At 46.9% G+C, this 26,477-nt stretch overlaps 1 protein-coding gene across 2 annotated transcripts in view; it reads right to left on the bottom strand.

The window, feature by feature from the left end:
- The window catches only part of CHRNA4 (cholinergic receptor nicotinic alpha 4 subunit), an 82,806-nt gene extending 57,439 nt beyond the window's left edge, over window positions 1-25,367 (bottom strand). Inside the window, exons 1-2 of one of the 2 annotated variants that reach the window (XM_083507435.1) lie at window positions 24,633-25,367; window positions 16,028-16,179 (exon numbers count right to left, since the gene is read on the bottom strand). In XM_083507435.1, the coding sequence (XP_083363561.1) occupies window positions 16,028-16,179; window positions 24,633-24,756 (276 nt within the window). In that variant the 5' untranslated portion in view covers window positions 24,757-25,367. The remainder of the gene's footprint in view (window positions 1-16,027; window positions 16,180-24,632) is intronic. The other variant, XM_083507434.1, reaches the window with a different exon arrangement.
- Between the last annotated feature and the right edge of the window lie 1,110 nt (window positions 25,368-26,477).

Below are 26,477 nucleotides of genomic sequence, written 5' to 3'. Positions count from 1 at the left end.
CTCCATATTTTCCTCTCGTTCTCTCTCTCTCTCTCTTTCTCTTTCTCTCTCTCTCTGTTCTCCAGTCACTTCAGAATGAGTCTGCTGTGCTCAACCCATACCCTCCAACATTGCTCCAATGAAAATTGGGATGTCTTATTCAATAATAATGATAATAATAATAATAATAATTTTATTATTTATACCCTGTCCATCTGACTGGGTTGCCCCAGCCACTCTGGGTGGCTTCCAACATATATAATGATAGTAATAAATAAATTTTATTTTTACCCTGCCCTCCCCGGCCAGAGCCGGGCTCAGGGCAGCTAACACCAGTAAAATTACAGTACAAACATAATGGGGGGGTGGCAATTTAAAATACAGGTTAAAATGTAATTTAAAATGCAACCTCATTTTAAAAGTAGCCCATAGATCAAAACCGTAAGGGGAGGGAAAAACATAAGGGTCAGACTGAGTCCAAACCAAAGGCTAGGCGGAACAGCTCTGTCTTGCAGGTCCTGCAGAAAGATGTCAAGTCCCGCAGGGTCCTAGTCTCTTGGGACAGAGCGTTCCAACAAGTCGGGGCCAGTACTGAAAAGGCCCTGGCCTTAGTTGAGACCAATTTAACCACCTTGCGACTTTGGACCACCAAAATGTTGTCATTTGTGAACCATAAGGTCCTCCGCGGGGCATACCAGGAGAGGCGGTCCTGTAGGTACGTGGGTCCTGGGCTGCTGTGTTGCTGTGGTCAACATTATAAAACAATAAACATTTTTTAAATAACTTCCCTATACAGGACTGCCTTCAGATAGCTCAGAGGTTAGATAACTCCATACCCTCCAACTATTCTCCAATGAAAATAGGGACATCCTAAGGAAAATCACAGAGCCTTGGGCTTGCCAATCAGAAGATCGGCGGTTTGAATCCCCGCGATGGGGTGACCTCCTGTTGCTCGGTCCCTGCTCCTGCCAACCTAGCAGTTCAAAAGCATGCCAAGTACAAGTAGATAAATAGGTACTGCTCTGGCGGGAAGGTAAATGGCGTTTTCGTGTGCTGCTCTGGTTTGCCAGAAGCGGCTTAGTCATGCTGGCCACATGACTCGGAAGCTGTATGCCGGCTCCCTCGACCAATAAAGTGAGATGAGCACCGCAACCCCAGAGTTGTTCACGATTAGACCTAATGGTCAGGGGTCCCCTTACCTTTTAAGGAAAAGGAGGGCATTTGTGGATCAAATCAGAAACAGGGGTGGCTTCTGTAAATCTGGGACTGTCCCTGAAAAATAAGGACACTTGGAGGGTCTGTCATCCACCTCTTTCAATCTCTCTTCCTTCCCTTTGTTTCCGGTTTCCACCACTTGCCAGACAGGTGCTTAAGCCACCCACTGGGAAAGTGTAATTCAAAGGCGGGGGAAAGTGATTGCCCAGGAGAAACGGGTATGGTTGGAAATGATTCTCTTTTTCTTATGGCTCACATTTTGTCCAAGCTGGAGAAGCATATGGGGCTTGCAGTATTTGCTTCGAGGGGGTAGGGAAACCTGTCAATTTCAGCTTCTAGTACTTTCTCATTCTCCCACTCTTGAATTCACTTCTCCATATTTCCACGTCAGCTTCCAAGTTGTTCAAAACCAAACAAGTCTCCATGAGAATTTAGCATCCTTTTTAGTGCAAATTTCTCCTAACAGACACATTCTTGTATGCAGTTTTGCTTATCGTAATGTATTTTTGTATATTGTTTTCATTGGCATAAGCATTCTTACACAAAATTGCTTGTCTTGAGAATTCTGAGAAATGCGAATTTTGAAACTTTGCAATGTTTCAGTTTGAACACTGTTTCAGAAAGTGCAAATTATGATCTCCAGGCTGACAGCAGATTAAGACTGATGGACATTTGTTGGGGATTGAAACCGGGAAAGGGGATGGGGTGGGGTTTGGGGATCCAAAGGGTGTATAATTATAATTTGTCTTTTTCTTTTATTCTGTTTTGTTATCAGTATGAAAAGTGGGGAATTCGTGGAAGGGAATCGGGGTCGACTTTAGAAATAAGGATTTAAGAATGAGTATTGAGGTATAAATTTTGAGGTTTATAAGGTAAAATTGGTTTCTTAAAATGACTTAAGTATAAAAAGGTTAAAAACTGGGGATAAGAACTTGTTGAATTTATAATTTGAATTGAAATATAAGAAGGGGAGGTGTGGGGAAGTCAGGGAAATATGTTATAGAAAATAAGGATTGCAAACTGTACATGTTTTTAATTTTTTCTTTTTCTTTTTTTCTTTTTGGCTTTTTAAAATGGAAAATTCTTAATAAATATTTAATAAAAAAAACCAGAAAGTGCAAATTATGCAGGTATGCCTTTAACTGAGAGTGGACTTAATTTATTCCCCTCTCCCAGTGTTGATGTGGGGAGTGTCAGCCCCCGGTGCCCTTCTGATCCCGGCAGAAAGAGCTGCACAACAAATCTACCTTGGGGTAATCTCATTTAAAGGCCTGCATGAGTAACAAAGGTTTTATATTTTCTCTCCTCTTTTTCCAGCCAACCTGCAAAGGAGGTCATGTACAAACAACTCGTTCAAAACTAGGCTGCTCCCCCATTAACTTGAGAACCGAATTAATTCAGACTGCTAAAGGCTGGCACTTTCTCAGCTAAGGGCACCCCTCTGTCCTTTGCTGGCTACCGCTGTGTCAAACAACCACTGCTGTGATCCCTAACATCCAAACACAGCCAGAGGTGTTCTAATATGCTTGGATCGAACAAGGATTTAGAATGAGGGCTAATCCCAGCACTGTTTCAAACAGCCCAAAATGCCTCTAAGCCAGAGCCGAACGATGGGTTGCAAAAGAGATCTGTGAACAGAGCAACGAATGTCTTTGACTAGTACGGCTCCATGTTGTTCTTGTTTAGTCGTTTAGATGTGTCCAACTCTTTGTGACCCCATGGACCAGAGCACGCCAGGCACGCCTGTCTTCCACTGCCTCCCGCAGTTTGGTTAAACTCATGGTGGTAGCTTCGAGAACACTGTCCAACCATCTCATCCTCTGTCTTCTCCTTCTCCTTGTGTCCTCCATATTTCCCAACACCAGGGTCTTTTCCAGGGACTCTTCTCATGAGGAGGCCAAAGTATAGGAGCCTCCGCTTCAAGATCTGTCCTTCCAGTGAGCACTCAGGGCTGATTTCATTCAGAATGGATAGGTTTGATCTTCTTGCAGTCCATGGGACTCTCAAAAGCATCAATTCTTTGGCAATCAGCCTTCTTTACGGTCCAGCTCTCACTTCCATACATCACTACTGGGAAAACCATAGCTTTAACTTTAACTTACTTTGTCAGTAAGGTGATATCTCTGCTTTTAAAGATGCTGTCTAGGTTTGTCATTGCTTTTCTCCCAAGAAGTAGGCATCTTTTAATTTCGTGACTGCTGTCACCATCTGCAGTGATCACGGAGACCAAGAAAGTAAAATCTCTCACTGCCTCCATTTCTTCCCCTTCTATTTGCCAGGAGGTGATGGGACCAGTGGCCATGATCTTAATTTTTTTGATGTTGAGCTTCAGACCATATTTTGCACTCTCCTCTTTCAGCCTCATTAAAAGGTTCTTTAATTCCTCCTCACTTTCTGCCATCAAGGTTGTGTCATCTGCATATCTGAGATTGTTGATGTTTCTTCCGGCAATCTTAATTCCATTTTGGAATTCATCCAGTCCAGCCTTTTGCATGATGAATTCTGCATATAAGTTAAATAAACAGGGAGACAATATACAGCCTTGTCGTACGCCTTTCCCAATTTTGAACCAATCAGTTGTTCCATATCCAGTTCTAACTGTAGCATCTAGTCCCACATAGAGCTTTCTCAGGAGACAGATGAGGTGATCAGGCACTCCCATTTCTTTAAGAACTTGCCATAGGTTGCTGTGGTCGACACAGTCAAAGGCTTTTGCATAGTCAATGAAGCAGAAGTAGATGTCTTTCTGGAACTCTCCAGCTTTCTCCATAATCCAGCGCATGTTTGCAATTTGGTCTCTGGTTCCTCTGCCTCTTCGAAATCCAGCTTGCACTTCTGGGAGTTCTCGGTCCACATACTGCTTAAGCCTGCCTTGTAGAATTTTAAGCATAACCTTGCTAGCGTGTGAAATGAGTGCAATTGTGCAGTAGTTGGAGCATTCTTTGGCACTGCCCTTCTTTGGGATTGGGATGTAGACTGATCTTCTCCAATCCTCTGGTCACTGCTGAGTTTTCCAAACTTGCTGGCATATTGAGTGTAGCACCATCTTTTAAAATTTTAAATAGTTCAGCTGGAATACCATCACTTCCACTGGCCTTGTTATTAGCAGTGCTTTCTAAGGCCCATTTGACTTCACTCTCCAGGATGTCTGGCTCAAAGTCAGCAACCACACTACCTGGTGTACCTGGGGCGCTGAAAATGGGGATTGTTAACCCTGCTGCAAAAGGCACCATCTGGCAAGTTTATAGCAATCGGTGAAGAACTTTTAGACTAATTTTGGGTGAGTTCAAAGCAAAAGAGGAACGTGAAACTTGCTCTACTCTTCTGCAACTTTGAAGTGTGGTGAATTTTGAGGGCAGGGGCAAATGATATACAACAAATTGAAGAAAATGTTCCATTTAACATTTGTTAAAAAACCTGAAGCATTTTTATTAGGGATTGTAGGGAAAGATTTTCCAAAAAAGCTGAAAAACATCTTCATGTATGCGACAATGGCTGCGAGAGTTTTAATAGCACAAGGATGGAAGACTGAAGAAACCCCAACTAAAGAATCATGGCAAGAAAAATTGATGGACTATGCAGAACTGGCAAAACTGACATATAAGCTATGGGACAAGGATAACTGTGACTTTAAAGATGAATGGGAACCCTTTACAAAGTATTTGAAGACGCAACAAAGCGAACTGGACTCCTTGGCTGGTTTTGAATAAACATTCACAAACTTTTTATTGATAATAATCAGCTAAATAGTTTGAGGAACTATACAACTGTATAACATGCACAAAACAGCATTTTTAGAGAAATCAAAGACTGGAACTGAGGGAAGTTGTGGGGTGGGGGTGGGTGGGTTCTGTGGGGGGGAGGGAGGAAAAATGGAGGGGAAATAAGGATGTTTCTGGAAAATATGTTTTGTTTTAATTTTGAATAAAAAATAAATAAAATATAGAATTTTGAAGGTAGGGGCAAAAATCTATCGGTACTTTCTGTGGGCTAGTGGCCAAGATTTTGTCTTCCTCAGAATTCCCTGGAATAACTCTCCATCTGGGGTCCCTAGTGTAGTGTCATGGGCAACAGGATGCTATGAGACACCCCCCATGGTGTCCATTAAGATCCCTTTCTCCCTCTTTTTTTAAAAAATGAAGGTGTTTCTTTTGGCTTTTCTGTTGCTTAAGGGACTGTTGCTTTTGGTGTGAGGGGCGTTATGTATTCAGTGGTCTGTGTTTGCCTGAGCTTGAGTCTGGACTAAGGATTCTGAGCTTCTGTGTTCTGATTTGATACATGATATCCAATCACAGAACATTTGGGCCTTTGCCATTGGCCCTTGAACTCTAAGTCATGATTCACAGCTTGGAAGTTTAGACAGCCAATCACGTTGGGAGTGGGAATGGCCCAGGCCTTCAGAAATGTATATAAACAGCAGTTGCTTTGCCCCTGTTCAGATTGTGAAGCTGAGGCTCCAATACTTTGGCCACCTCATGAGAAGAGAAAACTCCCTGGAAAAGACCCTGATGTTGGGAAAGATTGAGGGCACAAGGAGAAGGGGATGACAGAGGACGAGATGGTTGGACAGTGTTCTCGAAGCTACCAGCATGAGTTTAACCAAACTGCGGGAGGCAGTGGAAGACAGGAGTGCCTGGTATGCTCTGGTCCATGGGGTCACGAAGAGTCGGACATAACTAAACGACTAAACAACAACAACATTGCCCCTGTTATCCGGTTATGTAAAGGTTCTTACTGTTCTCACACTTCCTCATGGGAACCCACCTACATTTCAAGGGGTTGCCTGTTTCCTTGGTTTGTAGGAAACCTATTCTTCTCACAGAGCTATGGTTTCCAGTGTTCCCTGGAAAGCAGTGTTGACTATTCAACCATTCTGAAAATTGTAGCTCTGTGGGCAGAATAGAGGTTACCCCTTAACAAACGACACTTCCCAGGATACTTTGTGGGAAGCCATGGCTATTTCAAGGGTTATGACACTGCTTCAAAATTGGCAATGCAGATAAGGCCTAACTTGCTTTCTAAGGGGTGTAGTCGCGTTGAACTTTAGCTGAATCAGGGCCATTATCTCTGATCACAGACATTGCCACTTCTGCAGTTTATTGATTCATTATTTTTTTTTCAAGCCCAGCATTTGCTGTATGTCCAAGGCAATTTACTAAAACAATTAAATTAGTTCATCCAGAGTGATTTCTTATTGTGAGCCGGAGAGCTCTTTGGAATGTCAATGGCTCACAAATTACATTTCTACATGGTTAGCATGTGAAACACACGGCAAGACGAGGGTGGGGGGAGAGATGAGAGAAAAGAACAACCTTTCTAGCTAGAACTTGCTGGTACTGGAGGACTGAAACACAGTGCATTCAATTTCCTGTGAAATTCAGCACAGTGTTAAGAGCTGCTGTAGAACAGTGGCTTGCAATATAACCCTCCATGTTTCCACCCACTCAGTTCAATGGGACCTACAGCCAAGTAGGTGTGTAGATGTGTGTGGTGAATCAATGGCTCCCAGTACGTTTCCGAGCACAATTCAAAGTGTTGGTACTGACCTTTAAAGCCCTAAATGGCCTCGGTCCTGTATACCTGAAAGAGCGTCTCCACCCCTGTCATCCAGCCCGGACACTGAGGTCCAGCGCCGAGGGCCTTCCGGCGGTTCCCTCACTGCGAGAAGTGAGGTTACAGGGAACCAGGCAGAGGGCCTTCTTGGTAGTGGCACCTGCCCTGTGGAACGCCATCCCAGCAGATGTCAAGGCAATAAACAAACTATTTTACTTATCAAAGACAACGGAAGGCGGCCCTGTTTAGGGAAGTTTTTAATGTCTGACACTGTATTGTTTTTAATATTCAGTTGGAAGCCGCCCAGAGTGGCTGGGGAAACCCAGCCAGATGGGTGGGGTATAAATAATTTATTATTATTATTGTATATAGAATCATAGAATTGTAGACTTGGAAGGGACCACAAGTCTCATCTAGTCCAACCTTCTGCAGACCAGGAATCTTTCACCTGATGTGGGGCTCAAGCCCACCACCCTGAGATTAAGAGTCTCCTGCTCTACCAACTAAGATATCTCAGGAGAACAATAGGAGCCTTAGAGACTGCTGGAAGACCCTGGTTCAAATCCTGCCTCTGCCTTATGCAAGTTACCAGCCCTCTGCAGGCAGCTGACTGGAACCCATAGCAGAGAAATCTCGATCTTGCTTGTTTACCCCATTCCCCTCCTGCAGGTTCTGTCATGTAGGGGTCTTTGTGTAGGAGTCTGAACTTATGTAGGCTGAACCTTGTGAACGGGGCTTCTAAGTGGGCTTAGCTTGTAGGATTCTGATCTGCCAAGCATTGAAATTTGATTGACCACCTGCACAGGATTCTTGTCTGTCAGCCTCAGTCCCCCAACCCAGCTGCAATGAGGATTATGCGAAAAACAACAACAAAAATTAAGGCCACGTTCCACTATAATATTTAAACAGTCATGGCTTCCTCCAATGAGTTTTGACAAGTGTAGTTTGTTAAGGGGGTTGAGAGTTGTTAGGAGAGCCCTGTTCCACCCACAGAGCTATAATTTCCAGAGTGGTTTAACAGTTAAATCAGCTTCCCAGGAAACTCTGGGAATTAGCTCTGTGAGGCGAATAGGGGTCTCTTAACAACTTGCAGAATTGAACTGAATTTCTGCCCCATCCCCAGGGAGAGGAGAAGGAGGTGTGATCACAGCCCTCCACAATCTCCACCCAAGATCATTCTCTGGTTCAGCCAGTTTGCAGAACCCTCCCGCATATGCACTTTGCATGTCTAATATATATTTGCATTTGCATTCCCCCCCCCCCCCTTCTTGGGAGGTTAAGCTGGGACAGCACTTCAAAGCATATGTATCGATCGAGGCCCTTCTCCATAATTTAGGAAAGTCTATCTTGGTTAATGTACCACCACCATGCAACCCGCTGAATTATTCAGCAGCAGCTTAAACTCTGGAAACCGCAGATGGGTCTGGACTTTCCACTGTGATTTCCCAGACATGAGGAAATGGGAGATGGGCATTTCCCTCAAAACTCAGACTCGGCTGTAAGATGATGACAGTTTATTAAATGTCTTTCCTGCCCTTTCTCACAAAGGAGCCCAGGCTGAAAAACAGCAAAGGGATGGAAATAAAAAATAAAACAAAAGCATGTTTAAAAGAATATTTTGAAATGGTTGGTACAATTTGCATCAAAAGACAGCACATCTCACCATAGCAGGGAAGACTGTGAGCAGGTGACTAAGGTTGCTGCTCAGTCTACTTTCCAGGTGATAAGATAGCACTTTGCATGTCTAATATATATTTGCAGTGTAGTGCCACTGTATTCTGCTCTGGTCAGACCTCACCTGGAGTACTGTGTCCAGTTCTGGGCACCACAGTTCAAGAAGGACACTGACAAACTGGAACGTGTCCAGAGGAGGGCAACCAACATGGTCAAAGGCCTGGAAACGATGCCTTATGAGGAACGGCTAAGGGAGCTGGGCATGTTTAGCCTGGAGAAGAGGAGGTTAAGGGGTGATATGATAGCCATGTTCAAATATATAAAAGGATGTCACATAGAGGAGGGAGAAAGGTTGTTTTCTGCTGCTCCAGAGAAGCGGACACGGAGCAATGGATCCAAACTACAAGAAAGAAGATTCCACCTAAACATTAGGAAGAACTTCCTGACAGTAAGAGCTGTTCGACAGTGGAATTTGCTGCCCAGGAGTGTGGTGGAGTCTCCTTCTTTGGAGGTCTTTAAGCAGAGGCTTGACAACCATATGTCAGGAGTGCTCTGATGGTGTTTCCTGCTTGGCAGGGGGTTGGACTCGATGGCCCTTGTGGTCTCTTCCAACTCTATGATTCTATGATTCTATAATTGGCCTCCACAGTCATTTACAGACACACTGTCAAGACCATACTCATGGAAGACAATCTTACTCGGCTACGAGTGATCACCAAAGAAGAAAGAAGAAGAAGAATTCCAGTACTCTAACCATTATATCACACTGGCTCTCAATAAAACCAGTAAGCATGTCAACTGCTTATTTTGAATCAACTACTTTGTTTGCTTAGCCATGTCTAATGCCTGGTGCACCGCACTGAGTTGAGCTTTTCACATAAAATATCTTCCAATTGGAGTTTTTCACTAGCAGGAACCAGGTCATAAATATAAACAGAAGATTTATATGAAATTTGTTTTCAGGTAGCCTGCAGTTACCTGCCGCTGTTAGTTTGCTTTGGAAGTGGTTCTTAGTTTGGACAGCATTTCAGTACATTCAGGCTCACCATCAGCAGAAACAACTGCCAAATATGTAAATCCCAACACTCTCACTAGTGACATCGCTGCATCAGGTATTTCCTTATCCCATTCTCAGTCACTGCCACCACTAGAGATCCAGGGCAAATATGCAACATGATAGCATTGCATGGCGAGTTCCCGCCTCCCCCAGTAGAAATTGGCTAAAATTGGCCAGAACTTTATTGGTTACAGGTAAGAGGCATTGGTCCTATCTGACTATCCGCCTTCAGCCTGTTTGCATGAAGACTGGGAAGGGTTAACACCAGCGGGGGAAGCCCTGCTGATGCACATCAACTAGGTACTCCCCTAGGGTCACCGCTCGTGGGCGTGCTTCAGGCTCTGACCTCCATAGGCTTCGGACGAGGCCACGCCCCCCAGAATCCTTTACCAGGCTACCCTTCAATATTTGGGGGAGGTGATGGCGCTCCCCCCACAACACATCTGCATAACAATACCCCTACCAATGCCTAACCGCCAAGACCAAATGAGTTGTGACGATTTGCTACGAGGTAGGCGAAACACCAAATGGCCAGTGCCAATTTGCCAAGTGGAAAAAATTCCTACCAGGCCCCTTAACGAAGGGGAACCTTAAAGGGCGGGCGGGTGGGAAACAACAGCAGCTGCGTAGGCAAAAAGAGGGAGATCCCAGGGCCGCGCTTGCCTTAAATGAGGTAAGCCACACACCCCGAGCCAGCTGATTGGCTGGCTCAGGGGATGACGCGGTCCAAGGATTCCCCTGATCGCGCGGGCTGGAAGCCAGCCTCCACGCACGTGTTGGGGGCGTGAAGCCCGCAACACCACTTCCTCCTGATGTTGGAAGTGGCTTTGTGGCAGATCACCATGGTGTTCACATGTTTCATTCAACGAAGGTACAATTTGTATACCTAAGTAGTTGAGCTGCACACTTGTAGCATGTGTGGCAGAGCTGCAAACATGAAAATGGCCCGGTCACTGCATACACAAATGCTGGGCTAGTGTGTCTTATGTGTTGGATTGCTCCCCAAGTCTGATGAGGATATATTTAGGAGGACTATCTAATCCACTCTTCAGCATAGAGGTGAAACGCCCATCTCTCCTCCTTCCTGTATAGTTCCCAAGGAACGAGCTCGTGTAAGAAGACACACCCTACAATTACGCAGCGTGGGGTTGAGCTACTACAGAGCAGCCGTGCTTCAGCAGGGGGAAGGAAAGCTTTTGCATGGCTGCAATCGTGGCTGTTGGCACGGTGAGCTTCCTTTAAAAAGGTTGTTCCGAAGCTATTATCTGAAAAGTCTGCCCGTCGAGCGATGAATCATCCCTTGCACATATATAAAGGTCATTATAATCATAGGACAAATCGACGCGAAGGTACATAAATTTGCCTTTATCATTCCCGCCTTTGCCTGGGAATATCTGGGTGTAAGGCAACATAACCTAAAATGCCAGCCAGCCTTCTGCAACCATCAGTCACTGAGGTTAAGTGGGGGGGGGGGTATTCCAGCTTTCAGGGCTACAGACTAGTCCTCCGATCTAAGCTAGACCACACATTGGAAGTAAAGGCTCTTGTGATGGAATGCACCTATACGGTGGTACCTTGGCTCTCAAACTTAATCCATTCCAGAAGTCCGTTCCAAAACCAAAGCATTCCAAAACCAAGATGCATTTTCCCATACAGAGTAATGCAAAACGGATTAATCTGGTCCAGACTTTTAAAAACAACCCCTAAAACAGCAATTTAACATGAATTTTGCTATCTAACGAGGCCATTGATCCATAAAATGAAAGCAATAAACAATGTACAGTGGTACCTCGGGTTACAGACGCTTCAGGTTACAGACTCTGCTAACCCAGAAATAGTACCTCGGGTTAAGAACTTTGCTTCAGGATGAGAACAAAAATTGTGCGGCAGCGGCGGGGCGGTAGTGGGAGGTCCCATCAGCTAAAGTGGTGTCTCAGGTTAAGAACAGTTTCGGGTTAAGAAGGGACCTCCAGAATGAATTAAGTTCTTAACCCGAGGTACCACTGTACTGCAGTCACACAATCAATCAATCAGTAACTGAACTGGGTTCCACACAGTCACAAAAAAGATAGCCGCAACAACAACACAAAAAAATAGCAAAAACAGACAGACCTCAGCGTAACACTCAAAATGGAAGTGTGTAACACTCAGATCGGAAGCATAACACTCAAAATGGAGCACATTCAGCTTCTTAAAAAAGTTCGCAAACCGGAACACTTACTTCCGGGTTTGCAGTGTTTGTGTTCCAAGTTGTTTGAGTACCAAGGTGTTTGAGAACCAAGGTACCACTGTCTATTAAAGGTCTTTCCATACAGTAGTATGGATTAAGCCAAACTTTCTCCCTAAGATGTCAAGTTTCTAGGCAGAGGGGTTTGGGGTATTTTGTATGGAAGAGCATTCAGCCACATCATGTTCCACCCCATCTCCAGCCCCGAGTTATGCATCTCAAATACAGTTCCCATACCAAACTAGAAGTGATGTTTGCTGTGCAGTTCTAAAAAGCAGTGTGGGATGTCTCACATACAAGCCCATTTAAAGCAGCATCCTTGAGGGTGTTTAGCTGTGCATTTGCTAATGATCATAGCTTACAGACACTGGTTGCCTCTGGCTTTTAAGAGAACAGCAAGGTCACTTCCCCTCCACCACCCACCCCACCTTTGAGTCCATTTCCAATTAACTCCCAAGTTACTCAACATCCTATACATAATATATGACAGAGCAGTTTGGTGCAAAGAGCAAATGAACAATCCTCTCCGATGAGCTCATTAACTGTCTCAAGGCATCTCCCCTTGTGTGCCATCAGAAAGGCAATGTCAATAAAGCTCAGCTCCTGCGATACCAAATCATCTCTGCCATCGCCTTGGCCTGCTTCCCTATACAGTGGTGCCCCACAAGACAAATGCCTCGCAAGACGGAAAACAAGAAAGAAGACGGAAAACAAGAAAGAAGACGGAAAACAAGAAAGAAGACGGAAAACAAGAAAGAAGACGGAAAACAAGAAAGAAGACGGAAAACAAGAAAGAAGATTCCACCTAAACATTAGGAAGAACTTCCTGACAGTAAGAGCTGTTCGACAGTGGGATTTGCTGCCAAGGAGTGTGGTGGAGTCTCCTTCTTTGGAGGTCTTTAAGCAGAGGCTTGACAACCATATGTCAGGAGTGCTCTGATGGTGTTTCCTGCTTGGCAGGGGGTTGGACTCGATGGCCCTTGTGGTCTCTTCCAACTCTATGATTCTATGAAAAACCCGCTAGACGAAAGGGTTTTCCGTTTTTGAGCTGCTTCGCAAGACGAATTTCCCTATGGGCTTGCTTCGCAAGACAAAAACGTCTTGCAAGTGTTCCGATTTTTTTTCGCTCCCCCCCCCCTTTTTCTAAGCCGCTAGGCCGCTAATAGCCTTTTAGCTGCTTAGCCGCTAAACCTTTAATAGCCGCTAATCCGCTAAACCGCTAATAGCGCTAAGCTGCTAAGCCGCTAATAGGGTTGCTTCGCAAGACGAAAAAACCGCTAGACGAAGAGACTCGCGGAACGGATTATTTTCATCTTGCGAGGCACCACTGTACTCAGCAACTCTCATGAGGAAGCCTGCTTTGGTCGGGGTCTATCAGTAAATAGCTCAAATCAAATCCATTATGCAAATCTTATTAAAGCTAAGTTTGCTCAAAGCAATGTATTGGATCATTCATAATTTCAACTGCACTCTTTTCGGGGGAGAGGAGGAATACAGCCCATCGTAGCCTTTGCAACCAGTTGACAGCAAGCCTATGATCATTGTTCATAGGAAGCTACCTTATTGCGGGTCAAACTATTTGTCCTTCTAGCCCAGGGGCCAGCAAACTTTTTCAGCAGGGGGGCGGTCCACTGTCCCTCAGACCTTGTGGGGGGCCGGACTATATTTCGGAGGGGAAATGAACAAATTCCTATGCCCCACAAATAACCCAGAGATGCATTTTAAATAAAAGCACACATTCTACTCATGTAAAAACATGCTGATTCCCAGACCATCCACAGGCTGGATTTAGAAGGCAATTGGGCCGGATCCGGGGCCCCCGGGCCTTAGTTTGCCTACCCATGTTCTAGCCCATGGTGGTGGTGCCTATTGAGACTGCTGGGGCAGAAAGCAGGGAGCCCAATGGTAGACGAAGCCAGAGCTGCCACCAGTGCCTTCCATCCCATAATTTTTCTACTCTGACTATCAACAGCTCTTTGGGATCCCAGGCAGGGAAAGGTCATTCCCATCCCCTGTCTTGTCCCCTGTTGCCAGATGAAGAACTCGAGTTCTAGTTTCAGTTTTTGCCAGAGTCTTTGATGCATCCATCAGAGCAGCACCTGGACAAGGCAAGGGCTGAAGGCACTGCAGGTGAATTATGGGGCTAAGTCTGAGCTGAGATCTTGCTCTGACGAGTGACACACACCCTATTGCTTCCTTCTGAAGAGTAGGGTGGGAATAAGACAAAGCACAGCCAATGACAAGCATCCGAGGACTGGGAAAGCAAGCTAGAACTCCTGCAAGTTTGTTGGGCCTTGTTCGCCTCCATTCTGCTGTCTCCATGTTTTTGGAGATGGAGATGGAGATGGAGATGGAGATGGAGATGGAGATGGAGATGGAGATGGAGATGGAGATGGAGATGGAGATGGAGATGGAAATGATGGAGTCAGCGCTGGTTCAAAATCTGGCTTACTATCAGCACCTCCACAGAAGGAGGAGGCACCTTCCTGGCAGGAGAAAACATTGGTGGCTCCAATTTAGGAGATGTCCAATAACACAGAGGCAACCCCTGTCCTCTGTCAACCTACTTGGACCCTCCCTGGGATCCACCTCCTGACTCCCTGAAACACTGGCCCCCTCCTCCAGCTCACACATTTCCTGATTTCACCTCTATCATCCTGCTAGGACCTTCTCCCTGATCTCCTCCTACTGCTCCTCGGGATCTGACTGGGCGAAGTTAGAGGGGCAGGGGGCAACTGCTCTGCCTGAATCAAGTAAATAAACAAATTACTCAACTAAAAGTCGAAATAATCAGAATGTTTGAAATCGAAATGCTCACTGAGGTCACTTGGATGATGTTGTGTCGCATTCTGGCAATCCGGCTGAGCAATAGGCATAGCTTCCACAAACTGACCAATCGCATTTTAGGTAGCTCAGTCCTGCCCCCCTCCAACATAAATCCCATACCCACCCATGACATCTCCATGGGGCTCATGAGATCATCTGCTAATTGGAGATGACACAGAAAGAACCCAGAATCTTCTGCATGCAAATCAGATTGGTCGAATCCATGCTGTTCTGTTTTGGTTGCAATGGTTTTACTAGGCTTCCCCCTGCCCCCATAATCACAACTTTTAAACTTGCTTTTAGAACTATTTGATTATAATGTTGTAACCCCAACCCCCCAGAAACTTGTGGTGAAAAGTGGGTAAGAAATATTACGGATAAATAGATGTTCTGCTACTGAGCTACTGTCCCAGTTGCATAGTGAGATTGGTTGATTGGCACCCAATAAGGCCACGACTGGGGGTGGGATTCAGACTCCGACATCTGTCGTCCACGTTGGATTCAGACACAGACTCTGTCATTTCAGGCCTCGATAATAAATCAAAACTAATTCCTTACATAGAAAATGTGTTAAGGACTAGCAGAGGAGATAATAGCCTGTGTTAAAAGAAGACCAGCTGTGCCTAGTTACATATTCTCCAGGCTACTACAATAGGAAGGGAATTTGTGGGAAACTGCTGCGTTGCAGCTGTTGGGGCTGGAGGTTTTCTCAGTACTTTAAAAAGGACAAAGTATGTCCTGTCCATTTGTTATGGATAACAAGGTCCTCAACATGTCCCCGCACCTACTCAATTTTCTCCTCGCATCAATCATCAGCCACTTACTCAGAGAGTTTCATGGATGAGGGAGGATTTGCATCCGAGTCTCCCGAATCAAACCACTGTACCACACTGATTCACTTTTTAACACTCTGCGTTTGAATGCTCTGGATTTGCAGGGAGCCGATAGCAGTGGCATAGCGTGGGTTGCTGATGCCCGGGGCTAGCAAGTTGCCACAGGAGCAACCTGAACCAAGCAGGGCCCTGTGAACCACCTGCCTGCCCACACAGGGGGTAGCTCAGCCAGCCAATGTGGCCCTTGGCAGGTGAATCCCTCCAGCACCCAGGTAGAGGAGTGCCAGCCTGGGCGGTGCTGGGGTCGCCCCTTGCCCACCTCCCTCCATGCATGCCCAGGCTGCTCTGCCACCTTTGCCAGGGTGGGACATGGATCCCTGTGAAAGCTGGCGCTGGGGGGCACCTGATTGCACCCCCTCAGAATTTTGCACCCAGGGCCATGACCCCCCAGTCGCCCCACGCTACGCCACTGGCCGCATGGAAATTTGGAAGGGCAGAGCATAAATGTCCAAATGCAAATTCACATCTGGGAGACCCCAAGCGATCGTTTCTTCCACGTCCCCCTCCACCCGCACATTATTAATCCATTAGTTAATTAATACCTCACTTAACTGCCGAAGCAGCTTCCAGATTGTGCATGCACACACAGCCACTTGTACTTACGACATCTATAAGCTGTGCAATGGACAGTCCAAAGCGCACAATGACCACGTCCGAAATATTGGCCACCGGCCGGGACCACTTGTTGTACCCAGAGAAGAGTTTCTTCAGGAGGCGCTCCTCTGCGTGGGCTCGGGTTTCGACGTGGCTGAATGCTGCGGAGAGAGCAAAAGATGTGTGTGCACGTGTAACTAAATCATTTATTCAAAAACGGGATAAGTATAAGAGATATTTACAGAATAATAACAGTGGTACAATATCTACAGCAGCATCTGAAGGACCCATGTCTAAATGAACTGTTAAAAAACAAGCAAAAGGGCACGAATTGTTGTAAGAAAGTATTAGAAAATACAGAAAGAGTAAGGTAATAATGATAAGTACATTCATCACCAGAAAGGTTCTATGCATCGGGAAAGGATAGGAAGTCTATTCTATGTTAGTGAAAAGATAGGAAAAAAGAGATTGCATAAACTTAATTTAAATTTAATTTATGTAAACATATGTAAGATTATAGGGATGCGGGTGGCGCTGTGGGTTAAACCACAGAGCCTAGGGCTTGCCGATCAGAAGGTCGGCGGTTTGAATTCCCGCGACGGGGTGAGCTCCCGTTGCTCGGTCCATGCGCCTGACAACCTAGCAGTTCGAAAGCACGTCAAAGTGCAAGTAGATAAATAGGTACTGCTCTGGCGGGAAGGTAAGTGGCATTTCCATTCACTGCTCTGGTTCGCCAGAAGCGGCTTAGTCATGCTGGCCACATGACCCAGAAGTTGTACACCGGCTCCCTCAGCCTGTAAAGCAAGATGAGCACCGCAACCCCAGAGTCGTCCGCGACTGGACCTCACGGTTAGGGGTCCCTTCACCTTTATATACACAATTGTTTTCATCTTGGTATATTTTGTATGTTACCTATGAATTCCAATAAAGTATTTAAAATGGGGGGGGGCACACAAAACAAAACAAAACAAAACAAAACAAAACAAAACAAAACAAAACAAACATGTGTACCTAAAGTTATAAAATGAATAAGGGAAAGCATAGGTTTCTCTAAACTGCTTTGTGCTTGCTCTTCTGCCCTGGAGCTCAGTGCGATATACAGACCTTATTAGGCTGACAACAACCCTGGGAGGGGCAAGGTGAGAATAGCAGCTGCCCAACCTTTTTGTCTGCTACTGTCTGCTGGTCTTTTATGCAGGGCTGTGAAACTCAACTCTGCCATGAGCTCTTGGCTGGCTCATGGGTGTAGCTGAATGCAGTGGCGTAGCGTGGGGGGTGCAGGGGGGGCCGGCCGCACTGGGCGCAACATTTGGGGGTTTGGGTTAGGGGGCGCAAATCCATGGGTAAGGGGGCGCAAATCCACGGGTTAGGGGGCGCAAATTACCTGCCTTGCCCCGGGTGCTGACAGCCCACGCTACGCCACTGGCTGAATGTGTGAACGGGCTCCACTGAAAAAGCACCCCATGGGAATTCTCTCTGTATTGTGGCAGCTCCATTCACTCAAACATCTTGATGCTGCAGATGCCATGGGATGAATGGATGTGGTACAGAGTTAGGGATGTGTTGGGGAATGCCTTCTTCACAAATGTCAATACCAATGGACCTGATCCGCAGCACATGTGGATCCTTCGAATTTCACATCTCTGGATTTTGCCCTGCATTTCTCAGCTCAATAGAATACTGCAAAATGCTTTTTAAAATGCATGTTTTATAATAAAATGCAAGGTTTGAGAGCAAATACATTTAGAAATGCATATTTTGTGAGGAAAATGTAATCAGAAATACCACATGAATATGAATTTGTGTGTGTTTCTTTTTAAAAATCACCACATGAATGCGTGTGAAATTGATGTAGATTGGGAAAAGGCTGATCCATCCATCCCTACGCAGAAGTTATTTATCTGAGGATGTCTCTAGGAGAGTTCATTCGCACAGGCAAACCAATGCTTGATCATATATTCTCACCACTCATTGACTGTATCACCAGGTATTGACTTGCATGTGTGAACCTGCCCTTCATTGGAGGCCACCAGAGGGCTGTGCACCAAATTATGCCAAGGCCTGAATTGGGTCGATTTTGGGGATCTGGGCATCATTCGAGTCAGATAGAGGTCCAGCGCTGAGGGCCTTCTGGCGGTTCCCTCATTGAGAGAAGCAAAGCTGCAGGGAACCAGGCAGAGGGCCTTTTCGGTAGTGGCGCCCGCCCTGTGGAACGCCCTCCCACCAGATGTCAAAGAAATAAACAACTACCCAACATTTAGAAGACATCTGAAGGCAGCTCTGTTTAGCGAAGTTTTTAATGTGTGACATTTTAATGTACTTTTAATCTTTGTTGGAAGCCTCCCAGAGTGGCTAGGGAAACCCAGCCAGATGGGCGGGGTACAAATAATAAATTATTATTATTATTATTATTATTATTATTATTATTATTATTATTATTATGACAGCCCCAGGTTACTACAGGTTGGGTCTCATGACCCAGAGTGATATGGGTCTGTCGGGGGGTGGGAGACGAGACAGGCAAGAGGAAAATGGTGGAAGGGCTGAGAGTAGAATGGACCTACCACACCAGGTATGTCTTATTGGGAAAACATTGGAGTGGGGAGGTGGAAGACTTTGGGTGCAGGGTGCGGTCTTTCAGGCTTGGATGTGGGGTGTGGACTTTCTGGCCTGACCTGTCCTCCCAATGCCCTGCCCCCAGAAGCAGCACCACATGGGATAGCATCCTCCCCATAGCAGCTGATAATTGGAGGATTCTACCTTGTGGGGTATAGGGACGTGGGTGGCACTGTGGGTTAAACCACAGAGCCTAGCACTTGCCAATCAGAAGGTCGGCGGTTCGAATCCTCACGACGGGGTGAGCTCCTGTTGCTCGGTCCCTGCTCCTGCCAACCTAGCAGTTTGAAAGCACATCAAAGTGCAAGTAGATAAATAGGTACCACTCCAGTGGGAAGGTAAACGGCTTTTCCGTGCGCTGCTCTGGTTCGCCAGAAGTGGCTTAGTCATGCTGGCCACATGACCCAGAAGCTGTACGCTGGCTCCCTCGGCCAATAAAGCGAGATGAGCGCCGCAACCCCAGAGTCAGCCACGACTGGACCTAAGGGTCAGGGGTCCCTTTACCTTTACTTTGTGGAGTGCTGGGTGGTGCTTCTTCTCAAGGCACCTCTCCTGCAGGGGAAGTGCTAACAAAGGATCAGCACCACACAAAAAGGGACTGCTCCACCCACCAGCTGGTAAGCAGAGGGTTCCATCATGTGGGTAGCAGGCTGCTGCTCCTTCATGAGGGGCCTCCCTGCAGGGAATGCAGTTACGAATGATCAGCACCCCACAGAACTGAACCCTCCTGTTCTTGGTCTGGAGGGGGGAAGGAGGTGCAGCAGTGCCTCCTCCCTCCTCCCCTCTACTCGTTATGTTTAATATTAGTTCCACCTCCAAATTGCTCTAGGGCTGGATATGGGGTGGAGTGGATGAACCCCCAGTCAGATACCTCCCCAAAGACGACATGTTTATCCGAGTGTTTCTGGTTATACAGTAAACGACAGTTCAAGCGTTCACAAATAGTACGTGGTACAGCTCTTCCAGTGAAGGACTGTACCACCTCGAGCTCCAGAGTGGAGGAATGTTGGAATGCTCTGCCACTACAAAAGCATTTCCTGCATGAGGAAAGCTAGGAAGTCGGCATGGTGGAGGAGCTATGCTGAAACCCTTCTTCCTGACCTGCTTGCTTTCCACAGGCAGGGAATGTTTCCCTGTACGGAAGCTTCAAAGGTGGGATCCCACATCTGAGCCAGCAATCAGAAAGGGCTACGATCCAACACCAGAAACAAAATCATCTTCACTGCCAGGTGCCATCACATGGCCAACACTGGGAGGCAAACAGCCACCTACAGCACTCTGGACAGATCCAGGGACTAATAGATGCCACACATGCCAAAAGTGAGCTTGAGAACTGGTGACTAGTTCACACAACTTGTGAGTAGTCACAGAATCAGAGGATCATCTAGTCCAATGCAGGAGTATGCAGCTGTCCCATACGGGGATCGAACCTGCAACCTTGGCATCATCAGCACCATGCTTTCACCTGTTGAGTTATAAGTACTGAAGACAAACATGTCTAGATTCACCTCCCTTCTACGAATACACACATACAGTGGTTGGTTCATGTTTTATGTTCTGTACCCTTTCCTGGAGGGACGCGGGTGGTGCTGTGGGTTAAACCACAGAGCCTAGGACTTGCCGATCAGAATGTCAGCAGTTTGAATCCCCGTGAGCTCCCGTTGCTCGGTCCCTGCTCCTGCCAACCTAGCAGTTTGAAAGCACGTCAAAGTGCAAGTAGATAAATAGGTACCACTTGGGCAGGAAGGTAAACGGTGTTTCTGTGCACTGCTCTGGTTCGTCAGAAGTGGCTTAGTCATGCTAGCCACATGACCCGGAAGCTGTACGCCGGCTCCCTCGGCCAGTAAAGCGAGATGAGCGCCACAACCCCAAAGTTGTCAGGACTGGACCTAATTGTCAGGGGTCCCTTTACCTTTTACCCTTTCCTGGTATCTGTCTCGATGCAGGGTGAGTTATAACTATTTTTTAACAAATGGGATAAATTTTAGCTGAAAGCCAGTTGTGAATCTTAACATCCTTGACTACTAAAGTCTTTCAAGGAAGTGGTAAGTTGTGATCCAGGTACTGTATGTGCCGGATTTCCTGATCTTGAAAAGAATTACTAGGAAGCAATCCCCATTGAACTCTCTGGAACATTTGCTATTTTTATTGTTCTGGCTGCTACAAACAGCTAAGAAATAGTGGGAAGAGAAGCGGAGGAAAGGCAGGGACAGAGACCAGCAGGCTGTGTGGGTTGCCTTTTGTTCCAGTGTGTCCATTTTGCTACGTATCCAGGAAAGCTTCCCTTAGCCTATCAGGTGGAAAAGTAGATGTTGTGCAAGAAGATCAAACCTATCCATTCTGAAGGAAATCAGCCCTGAGTGCTCACTGGAAGGACAGATCCTGAAGCTGAGGCTCCAAGACTTTGGCCACCTCATGAGAAGAGAAGACTCCCTGGAAAAGACCCTGATGTTGGGAAAGATGGAGGGCACAAGGAGAAGGGGACGACGGAGGATGAGATGGTTGGACAGTGTTCTCGAAGCTACCAGCATGAGTTTGACCGAGCTGCGGGAGGCGGTGGAAGACAGGAGTGCCTGGCGTGCTCTGGTCCATGGGGTCACAAAGAGTCAGAAACGACTAAACAACTAAACAACAACAACAAGCATGTTTAAGAGTGGGCTGTAAAAAAGCTCCAGGTTTGACACGGATTTTCTTCATGACCATAGGAAATCCCTTTTCTCCCATTTTCAGTTCCCCATTCATAAAATAGTCTTGCTAGCTTACCTCACAAGGTTGTTTTTCTTTGTTTGCTTTGGTGGGGACAAATACACGCAAGCGAGCATTTTGCAAATGTAAACATGCCTCATAAATGATAAATATTCATAGGAAAATTAACCAAATTAGGATAGGGGGCAGGAACAAGGTTTCCAATAATTCATTTGATTTGGCCACCCTCCCCCAGTTCTTCTCCCCAAGCATTTATATCTGAATCAGATAATCATCTCTCTAGGGTGAGATTTAAGTTATGGCCGGGGCCCTCACTGGCTTGAAAAGTTTAAGGCTGCTACAGAACCATAAAGGGAACTCTCCGAAGTGCATCTTGGTTTGTTTTTGGAAGCAAGCAAACAAATGAATAGAGTCCAGCTTGGCTCAGAAACTGCCAAGAAAAAAGGCTTTTGCAATCTTTGCAGCCACCTTCCCAAGGCAAGGATGCAGTGGAGGGGGAAAGCCAAGATGTTTGGCACAGAGAGCCACTAAACCACTTCCATTTACATGGGGAAAGTGAACTCCTTAATGCCAATAAAACTGCTCCAGAGTAAGCAGGCAGCGGATTGCACAGCCACCGTTTCCACTAGTGCTCAGCAAAGCTTTTCATGCTTTAGCCTGTCCTGGATTATATTATATTTTCTTTCTTTCTTTTTGAAGTGGAATGGGAAGGCTATATCTGGGGGATAATAAGATACCCTAGAAGGAGAGAGGGAGAGAAAACAGGTGCTGAGAGCAGGAAGGGAAGGGGGGGGGGACAGAAACCAGGCAATTAAAAAAGGGAATGACTTTTCACAAAAACCAGACTTTGCAACTTGGAGTGTAAATCAAATGATGCATTTAGCAAGCAACGTGTTTACTATTTAGATGCTAGGTGGTACGTTTTTTCTTTTATTTTGTTTATTTAACGTATTGCAACCTGCCTTTTGGGGATACCTCCCCAACCCCAAGGTGGCTAACGAACTTGCTACTCCTTCTAGTGCTTTTCTGAATGTATTGAGATTGCTATTATGGTGCAAACAATCTTTTCAACGGTCGTGCAAAAGTAGGACTGTATCCTCACCACAAACATATTGCAGACTGGAGGGAAGGTTGAGGCTGATAGAGGCATTTGTTGTTGTTTATTGTTCCTAGTAAGTTTCTTGCTGAGGTTAAAACTTCTCAGTTTATACGCTAAGGTGGGGTTTGAGGACCCTGCTCACACAGGCAGGGTCCTGCCTTCATTACATCCTCTCCGACATCTAAACCCCAATACCTACTCCCAAAGTCACAGTGGCTGGCTGTGGTTGTTTAGCAGCAAGCCAATGCACTCTGCACATGCTCCAGGGAGCCCATTCTCTAGCCATTCATCAGGTACCCAGTAAATAAATAAACAAACACATTCCAAAGCAGTGGCGGTTAAAAAGGCTGAACAATCTGTAATGCTCCCCAGACAGAGGGGCAAGTTAGTTCTCGTCTACCCCCCTGCAAATTCAGAGGGACCTGAAAAAAGACAATATCAAATGCTTCCAAATCTTCCTTTGCCTGTGTCTCTCTTCACCTAGAGCTTGACTGAAGCCCAAGCATCCTAGATCTCTGTTTCAACGTGTGGTGTAAACCTCAAGGGAGTGCTGGTGAGGTGTAGCAGGCAAAGGGCTTGTCTACGCCAGCCTTGCCTAGCCTGATACTCCCCCAGTTTTTTGGACTACAAATCCCACCATTGCTGGGCTGGTGGGGGTTTAAGTCCAGGGAAAGGTGCAGGTGTCCTCTGTACACTGAAGGTCCTATGTTCAGTCCCTGACACCTGCAGTTGAAGGGAGCAGGTAGGATGTGATGGGAGACGCTCCTCTCTGCCTCCATCCTGGAGAGATGGTGCCATTCCGCCCTATATTGGGTTGATGGCCAAACCTCTTGAGCTGAGATCAGACAGTAGAGGCTTATCCATAAGGGGGAATGAATCTCTCCATGCCACAACTTCAGCCTGCCTGCTTTTTTCCTTACAACCGGTCGAGAGGGTGACACTGGCTGCCAGGGTCCTCCTCAGTCTCAGTGTGAGAATTATGGGGTTTTAGAGTTGGAAAGGGACCACAGCAGTCATCTAGTCTGATCTCCTGCAATGCAGGAATCTTTTTGCCCAATGTGGGAGTCAAACCCACAACCCTGCCATTAAGAGTCTCATGCTTCTGCCGACTGAGCTGTCCTGCCTTCTTTATGCAGAAGCTCCCAGATTCAATCCCCAACATCTCCTGGTAGGGCAAGGCACTATTCCTTGCCTGAAACCTTGGAGAGCTACAGAACAGCATCAAAGTCTGGACTGGACTGGATGGATGGACTAATGGTCTCACACAGTATAAGGCAACTTCCTGTGTTCCTGACCTTGTACAACTCTGCAGGGAGGCCAAACTAACATTAATTGTCTTTATCTGTGGCTGGTCCTGGATTGCTCCCTGCTCCCTCCCCTGTTGGTCTCCCTGCCCAGCATTCATAAGGGTCTCCTGCTGCCCCACCTTACCTGGTTCTTATGGAGCTTTCTTTCTGGCTGAAACTCACAGGATGACCTTGACCCCTGTTGCTGCGTCCCAGCCTAATCTACCTCACAGGGTTGTTGTACGGATACAATGGGGAAAGGTTTGTGTGTTTGCTTGTGGGCTTCTCCATGGGAAGGAAGACATCCAGATGAGACAAGCTACATTCCGAGAGTCACTGTGTTTGAGGGGGCTGGGTTCTAATCTCGGCTCTGCCACAAGGCTGATCTGCTGACTTTGGGCCAGTTTCGCCACATAGCCTCCCTCAGACGGCTGGTGCTGCTGCCGCTGCTGTTGGGAGAAACTACCCTGAGTTTTGTTTTTAAAACGAACGGGAAAGGATTTATTGCAACATGAGAGCCACCAAGCATGTGCAAAGTGCAATCTTTCCATACTGCTGACTAGCCCTGATCAACCCTTGCAAATAATAATAATTAAGGGTTGTATCTACTCAGAGTAGACCCATGAGAATTAACCAACCGAAGCCCATTAATTTCAATGGGTCTACTCTGAGTAGGGATAGCACTGAATACACGCCCCCCAAAAGCACATTTATATGCCTCCAGCAAGAGGCAAACAATACTCTTCGAGCAGTTATCCCAAGGCGTTTAAAAGAAAGCAGGGAGGAGGAGACGGAAGGGAGAATTTTAGGAGAATTTCTCTTGCTGCAGAGCGACAGGCGCACGGGGCTTCTGGCCGGGGTGTGGGAGAGAGAAAAACCGGCACACACAAAAAAGCGTGAAACTTACCAGGGAAGAAGTTTGCGCAGAGCAGTAAGAGGAGATGCTCTTGAAACGCGAGAAATCCCATTCTGGAGAGCCCTCGCCGACGCAAAGCCATCCCCCTCGCTCCGCTTCTGGTCAACGCACCCATTCCTTTCGCGTCAACTTCGGCCCCCTCGCCATCCTCGCCTGGTCCTGATCCATGGCTCCCCCGCTCGCTCGCCCGACTGCTCTGCCCTGAGCAAGAACCGGTGTCTGGGTCCGGATCCCCCGCCTGCTTCACAGTACGCCCTCTCCCAACATAAACAGAACCCCTCCCGGCAAACAAAAAAACTGCTAGCCCTCTTGATCCTCCGGGTGGTCCCTCTCCGCCCGGATTCTCGGCTCTGCGCTGCGCAGCAGCAGCCCCCGAGCTCGGCGAGGTCGGTCGGCAACTGTTGGTCCCTTCCGCGGGATCCTCGATCTACTCAAGGCTGCTTTGCTGCCTTCGCTGTCCTGCCTCTGATGGGCTGGGCTGAGTTTTAGGCAGCCGACTGATGCGCTTCTCTCTCTCGCCACATCGAGATTGCCTCTCCCTTTTGACTTCTCTGCGCTCAGATTGGGCGGCGAAGGCGGGGGGGGGGGGGAGCCAGTGGCATCTCTCCCCTCTCCGGACCGTTGTGGGCTTCACCAGGCGGGACCGACCCCCATCCTCTTCTGAAGAGGCTGGGGAGGGGAGGGATGGGAGGGAAGGAAGGAGGAGATCCCACGATTCCCACCACAAGCCACGCGCAATAACCCAGGAGAGAAGACCAGGGATTGTGTTAAAGAACTGGGCGGGGAGCGGGGCGCTCCCAGAACTGGGGATGGAAAGATATATATTATTCCTGTCCAGATTTACACCTCACATACATAATTTCACGCTCCCCGCATCTTCTTTAAAGCTACAGTGGTACCTCGGGTTACATACGCTTCAGGTTACAGACTCCACTAACCCAGAAATAGTACTTCGGGTTAAGAACTTTGCTTCAGGATGAGAACAGATATCACACGGCGGCGGTGGTGGCAGGAGGCCCCATTAGCTGGTTAAGAATATTCAGGTTAAGAACGGACCTCCGGAACGAATTAAGTTCTTAACCCGAGGTACCACTATACTTCCTGCGCCGTTCCACCGATTTTTAAAAAAGAGAGAAATTTTGCAGTCTCAGGTTTTGATTGTTTTGCACTGGATGAGATGCGATCCTATGCACGTTTACTCAGAAGTAAATCCCGAGTGTTGACTCCGATGGGACTTACTCCCCGGTAAGCGTGTACAGGATTGCAGCCTTCCCGGATTCATCTTTTAACTCTGAATATTTGTTTATAGCAATCCCATGGGGCGGGGGGGAAGCATAGGATTTGAGTTCCTGGTCGAAGCAGACACCGTTTTAAGACAACTTTTGTGGGTGATCCGCTTGTCGCTGGCTGTTGGCGCGCGCACACGTCCGTTTACTCCGCATCCAGTGCGCTCCTGCTGCCGGGTTGGGGACCCGTGTGTCCGCACGGCGTTAGCCACATTTCCATTCTAACCTGCCGTTCCGGATGAAACAGTCCGCTTTGATGCGTTTATGAATGGAGGCGGTGCACTCGTTACCAGCTTTTAAAGCTCAGCCGGGTCGTTCTGTTTCTCAATTCGGATCGAACCTGGCTTGGCGGGGTCGGGATGAGACTCATCAAAACGCTCTAGATAACAAACAAAAAAACAGTCTAGGTGAAAGATAGATAGATTGTGGCTCACACCGTGTGTACACTGCTTTCCAAACCAGTGGTGGGATCAGACTGGATGCAGAGTAAACAGGAGTGTGTACACAGCTGGATAAATGGCCTAGCTGCCTTTTAAGCTGGCATTGTGTA

This window comes from Podarcis liolepis (assembly GCF_965112155.1).
Source record: "Podarcis liolepis genome assembly, chromosome: 6".
Lineage (NCBI taxonomy): Eukaryota > Metazoa > Chordata > Lepidosauria > Squamata > Lacertidae > Podarcis > Podarcis liolepis.
Note: the sequence above shows the minus strand (reverse complement) of the source record. Positions and strands in the feature narration are given on the sequence as shown.